Below are 6,154 nucleotides of genomic sequence, written 5' to 3'. Positions count from 1 at the left end.
TAGCGACACACCTGTACAAGGTCAATAACACGGCTAATAATAACACTACACAGTGATACCCTGCTGCATTAGGTAGGCTCAGGGGGTTCATGTATTGTACGTGCCGTCAGTCTTCAACACACTCACCGTTCTCTTTTGATCTACAGTGCCGTCGGAAACGATTCAGACCCCTTCCCTTTTCCCACAGTTTGTTATGTTACAGCCTTATTCTAAAATTGATTAAACAATTTTTTCCCCTCATCAATCTACACACATTACCCCATAATGACAAAGCGAAAACAGGTTTTTATTACAAATAAAAAACTTAAATACCGTATTTACGTAAGTATTCAGACCCTTTGCTATGAGAATTGAAATTGAGCTCAGGTGCATCCTGTTTCCATTGATCATGCTTGAGATATTTCTACAACTTGATTGGAGTCCACCTTTGGTAAATTCAATTGATTGGACATGATTTGGAAAGGCACACACCTGTCTATATAAGGTTTGACAGTACATGTCAGAGCAAAAACCAAGCCATGAGGTCGAAGGAATTGTCCGTAGAGCTCAGAGACAGGATTGTTTCAAGGCACAGATCTGGGGAAGGGTACCAAAAAATTTCAACAGCATTGAAGGTCCCCAAGAACACAGTGGCCTCCATCATACTTAAATGGAAGATGTTTGGAACCACCAAGACTCTTCCTAGAGCTGGCCGCCCGGCCAAACTGAGCAATTGGGGGAGAAGGGCCTTGGTCAGGGAGGTGACCAAGAACCCGATGGTCACTCTGACACAGCTCCTAAGTTCCTCTGTGGAGATGGGAGAACCTTCTAGAAGGACAACCATCTCAGCAGCACTCCACCAATCAGACCTTTATGGTAAAGTTGCCAGCTTGAAGCCACTCCTCAGTAAAAAGGCACATGACAGCCCGACTTGGAGTTTGCCAAAAGGCACCTAAAGGACTCTCAGACCATGAGAAACAAGATTCTCTGCTCTGATGAAACCAAGATGGAACTTTTTGGCCTGAATGCCAAGCGTCACGTCTGGAGGAAACCTGGCTTCGGGACAAGTCTCAATGTCCTTGAGTGTCCCAGCCAGAGCCCGGACTTGAACCTGATCGAACTTCTCTAGAGAGACCTGAAAATAGCTGTGCAGCGACGCTCCCCATCCAACCTGACAGAGCTTGAGAGGATCTGCAGAGAAGAATGGGAGAAACTCCCCAAATACAGGTGTGCCAAGCTTGTAGCGTCATACCCAAAAAGACTCAAGGCTGTAATCGCTGCCAAAGGTGCTTCAACAAAGTACTGAGTAAAGGGTCTGAATACTTATGTAAATGTGATATAAAAAAAAAAGATATATATATATATATAATTTTGCAAACATTTCTAAAACCCTGTTTGTGTAGATTGATGAGGGGAAAAAACAATTTAATCAATTTTAGAATAAGGCTGTAACGTAACAAAATGTGGAAAAAGTAAAGGGGTCTGAATACTTTCCGAATGCACTGTATGTCCATAGAAAAGTACTGACATTTGGCTCAATGGGGGACAGCTCAGACGAGAAAAAGCGGTGAACGGTAAAACGAAGGAAGGACATTCTTCTTCCTTGTCTCTAGTCTACACAGAAGTCATGATAGGCTTAGTGATGAAGGTGCAGTATACAGTCAGGACTGTCCAGAAACTATAGGAATGATTGCATGTGGAGTGAACACCCAGTGGCACTGTTCAAATGAATCCTTCCTTGAAGTAACCAGTGCCACTTACATGAATTAACATGTAACTGCTTTACATTATTATATATTTTTTTATTGTCATTTAACAGATGCTCTTATCCAGAGCAATTAGGGTGAAGTGCCTTGCTCAAGGGCACATGGGCTGATTATTCAGCTAGTCGGCTCGGGATTCAAACCAGCGACCTATCAGTTACTGGCCCAACGCTCTGAACTGCTAGGCTACCTGCTGCCGACTTCCTTGAAGTAACCAGTGATCTTACAAGATGTTAGGAAGGAGAAAAGGATGAGAGGAAGGAAGGATGCATTCTTAAAGTATTCAAACAGGGCCAGACAGTGGCTGAGCCAATGTCAATTCCCCAGCACAATTTATATGCCAATTCTCTGAACCACTTTGTGCTTTAAAGAAGTCAGAAAATCATTTTATTTTTCTCCTCGTAAATAGAGATTCCAATGGGCTCAGAGCATCACTCACCTCTCTCATATCACTCCTATTATGAAAGACTGTCTGCATTTCTTCCACCCGAGGGGGACAGCTTTGTTTGGCCAATGTCATCCTCTCTTTGCTGGATTGTTAGCTCCACACACTGCAAATTACCACTAAAAAATCAGATGTCTGTAGAAACTAAAGGGGACACATTCGGATTGCTCCTTAATGACTTTTCTTTTATCGCCAAGAATGATTATTGTGTCTGGTAATGATCATAATGACTAGATAATTGTAGTCTCTTCACATCTCCATGTACAGTACAATAGTTATCAGAGAGCGACAGATGAATTAGCCTCTGTGAGACCCAGGGCCAGAGAGAGGGTTTGAGAGAGGGTTTTTACACTCTGCCTTAATCATAGGATGACAAGGCGGCTCAGAGGGACGTGTGTGTGTGTCTAACTGTCTACCTGTGTGTATGTAACTGTGTAACTGTGTGTGTGCAACTGTGTGTGTGTGTGTGTGTAACTGTGTACCTGTGTGTATGTAACTGTGTAACTGTGTGTGTGTAACTGTGTGTGTGTGTGTGTGTGTAACTGTGTGTGTGAGAGCTGGTAATAGGAGAGTGCAGACAGGGCCCATGACAGAGCCTCCACTGTCTAGAGTTCAGAAATGAATTGGGACGCAATCTGGTAGAGAGAGATGTACAGTATATATATTAACATCGCTGGCTATGTAGACGGCATCCCTTAGAGACTAAACAAATGTTGAAATGAATATCTAGACAGTTGTCAGTTGTAATGTACAGTGAGGGAAAAAAGTATTTGATCCCCTGCTGATTTTGTACGTTTGCCCATTGACAAAGAAATGATCAGTCTATAATTTTAATGATAGGCTTATTTGAACAGTGAGAGACAGAATAACAACAACAAAAATCCAGAAAAACGCATGTCAAAAATGTTATAAATTGATTTGCATTTTAATGAGGGAAATAAGTATTTGACCCCCTCTCAATCAGAAAGATTTCTGGCTCCCAGGTGTCTTTTATACAGGTAACGAGCTGAGATTAGGAGCACACTCTTAAAGGGAGTGGTCCTAATCTCAGCTTGTTACCTGTATAAAAGACACCTGTCCACAGAAGCAATCAATCAATCAGATTCCAAACTCTCCACCATGGCCAAGACCAAAGAGCTCTCCAAGGATGTCAGGGACAAGATTGTAGACATACACAAGGCTGGAATGGGCTACAAGATCATCGCCAAGCAGCTTGGTGAGAAGGTGACAATAGTTGGTGCGATTATTCGCAAATGGAAGAAACACAAAATAACTGTCAATCTCCCTCGGCCTGGGGCTCCATGCAAGATCTCACCTCGTGGAGTTGCAATGATCATGAGAACGGTGAGGAATCAGCCCAAAACTACACAGGAGGATCTTGTCAATGATCTCAAGGCAGCTGGGACCATAGTCACCAAGAAAACAATTGGTAACACACTATGCCGTGAAGGACTGAAATCCTGCAGCGCCCGCAAGGTCCCCCTGCTCAAGAAAGCACATATACAGGCCCGTCTGAAGTTTGCCAATGAACATCTGAATGATTCAGAGGAGAACTGGGTGAAAGTGTTGTGGTCAGATGAGACCAAAATCGAGCTCTTTGGCATCAACTCAACTCGCCGTGTTTGGAGGAGGAGGAATGCTGCCTATGACCCCAAGAACACCATCCCCACCGTCAAACATGGAGGTGGAAACATTATGCTTTGGGGGTGTTTTTCTGCTAAGGGTACAGGACAACTTCACCGCATCAAAGGAACGATGGACGGGGCCATGTACCGTCAAATCTTGGGTGAGAACCTCCTTCCCTCAGCCAGGGCATTGAAAATGGGTCGTGGATGGGTATTCCAGCATGACAATGACCCAAAACACACGGCCAAGGCAACAAAGGAGTGGCTCAAGAAGAAGCACATTAAGGTCCTGGAGTGGCCTAGCCAGTCTCCAGACCTTAATCCCATAGAAAATCTGTGGAGGGAGCTGAAGGTTTGAGTTGCCAAACGTCAGCCTCGAAACCTTAATGACTTGGAGAAGATCTGCAAAGAGGAGTGGAACAAAATCCGTCCTGAGATGTGTGCAAACCTGGTGGCCAAATACAAGAAACGTCTGACCTCTGTGATTGCCAACAAGGGTTTTGCCACCAAGTACTAAGTCATGTTTTGCAGTGGTCAAATACTTATTTCCCTCATTAAAATGCAAATCAATTCATAACATTTTTGACATGCGTTTTTTCTGGATGTTTTGGTTGTTATTCTGTCTCTCACTGTTCAAATAAACCTACCGTTAAAATTATAGACTGATCATGTCTTTGTCAGTGGGCAAACGTACAAAATCAGCAGGGGATCAAATACTTTTTTCCCTCACTGTATACGTATGCGTCTTTGGGAGATAAAAGTGTTTCATGTCTTGTGCAAATGTACAGCGTTAAGTGAAGCCACAGACCATTAGACACATTTAAGTGATGAATGAGCTTGTGACAAACGGCAATGCTTCTCTCTCTCTCTGATCCCTACCAGAAATACTAATGTAGTTTCCTGCATTCACACACTTGCCATATTACCACCCAAACACAACTTGATTACACCATCTGTTAGAGATGTTCTGCCTAGACGTTTTGATATCTGACGATGAGATACCATCAGAACCCCAAAAAGTTGTGGAACTAACTTCAATATGTAAGGAAATTGACAGATTTGCTAATGTTTTCTGACCAAATAAATACGGTGGGGCCTGTAAATACAGTGAACAAATTTAAACAATCAGAGATATAAAAACATGACTGTCCGTCATTGCACAGATGTATATGAATATTGGGACATTGGTATTGACTGTACGGTAGCAGCCTGGATTGAACCACATCAGTCTAGAGAGTGTTCTAGGTTCTCTAAGTCCATAACAGACCTCTTTGTCCGTCGGTCCCTGATCGTAAGGCACTCTGCCCCGATATCCCATGAACCTTCACTCTCTCCACAGTGTCCACCAGACAAACCTCAGCAAATTGCTTTTTTCGTGAAGAACAGTGAGGGGGAAATGTATCTCCTGTGACCCAACCATTGATCATTGGTGATTCAAGCACAAACAGCACTTAAGAGTCCACTGCAGTCTTGTAGAATGGGTCCACGCAGACCAGAAATGCAACATCATAGGCTGGGAAGCTATAAGGGAGTGTTGAAAAACGGTGTTGTGTTCCTTCGCTTGTCTAGCTTACGTGGCACCTCAAAACTACCATTGGCCCGACTAGGTATGCATTAGAGATGATCATATGTCCCACATATTAATACTCATCATATAATATATTTTTTTCTATATCATTTGATAGATTATTCAGGATAGCTTCTTCAGTCCCGTACAGTCTCTTATTTAAGGCAAAGTTCCATTAATGCGTATACTCTTTTTCTAGTTGTTGGTTTTCATTCTCTCTCTTCAAAATACACAAAAACAGGCAAACCCTCTTCAACATTCCTTTTCATAAAATAGACTCCATTGTATAAAAAACTGCAGTGTCACAGTCAACCAATCAGTGAGTGGTTCAATTTGCATGTAGGTCCTCGACTGGAGTGCTGTGGGGATTTGAGCACTTCCAAATGAAGTTCCTGTATTCAGACCCCTTAACACTGCTCAAGGATCCTGTCACGCTACACACATTCTGCTTGGTTTCTTCTTGTTTTGAATTTTTAAGTGGATGCTTTCCAGTTCTTAAGGTGGTCGGTGTAAAATATCTCTCAAAATAATTTAGAGTACAATATAAATAAAAATGGTTCTCTAAAAACGCATGGAGGAACCCCCATTTACATCTGAGGTCTAGAGGGTGGGGTGGGGGAGTGGAGGCAGGGCGAGTGGAGCCAATGAAGGGGCTAGCCAGGCTTAGCGTAGCCCGGCCTCGGGGTGTGGTGGTGGGTATACTCCAAGGTGTTATCTGCTCACAGTGGACGTGCCCGAGCGCAGGGTGCTGGGCAGCTTGTCAGAGCCTGGGATC

General features: G+C 43.3%; 1 protein-coding gene across 4 annotated transcripts in view; it reads right to left on the bottom strand.

Moving 5' to 3' along the window:
• Positions 1-4,514: 4,514 nt before the first annotated feature.
• LOC121543600 (membrane-associated guanylate kinase, WW and PDZ domain-containing protein 2-like) overlaps positions 4,515-6,154 on the bottom strand; it is a 242,625-nt gene continuing 240,985 nt past the window's right edge. For all 4 annotated transcript variants that reach the window (XM_045225248.1, XM_045225249.1, XM_045225250.1 and 1 more), the window contains one exon: positions 4,515-6,154. This exon is cut by the window's right edge and continues 757 nt beyond it. In XM_045225248.1, coding sequence (XP_045081183.1) covers positions 6,091-6,154 — 64 coding nt within the window. In that variant the 3' untranslated portion in view covers positions 4,515-6,090.

Source organism: Coregonus clupeaformis, chromosome 15 (assembly GCF_020615455.1).
Source record: "Coregonus clupeaformis isolate EN_2021a chromosome 15, ASM2061545v1, whole genome shotgun sequence".
Classification (NCBI taxonomy): Eukaryota; Metazoa; Chordata; class Actinopteri; order Salmoniformes; family Salmonidae; genus Coregonus; species Coregonus clupeaformis.
The sequence above is the reverse complement of the archived record's forward strand: the minus strand, read 5'-3'. Positions and strand labels throughout refer to the sequence as shown.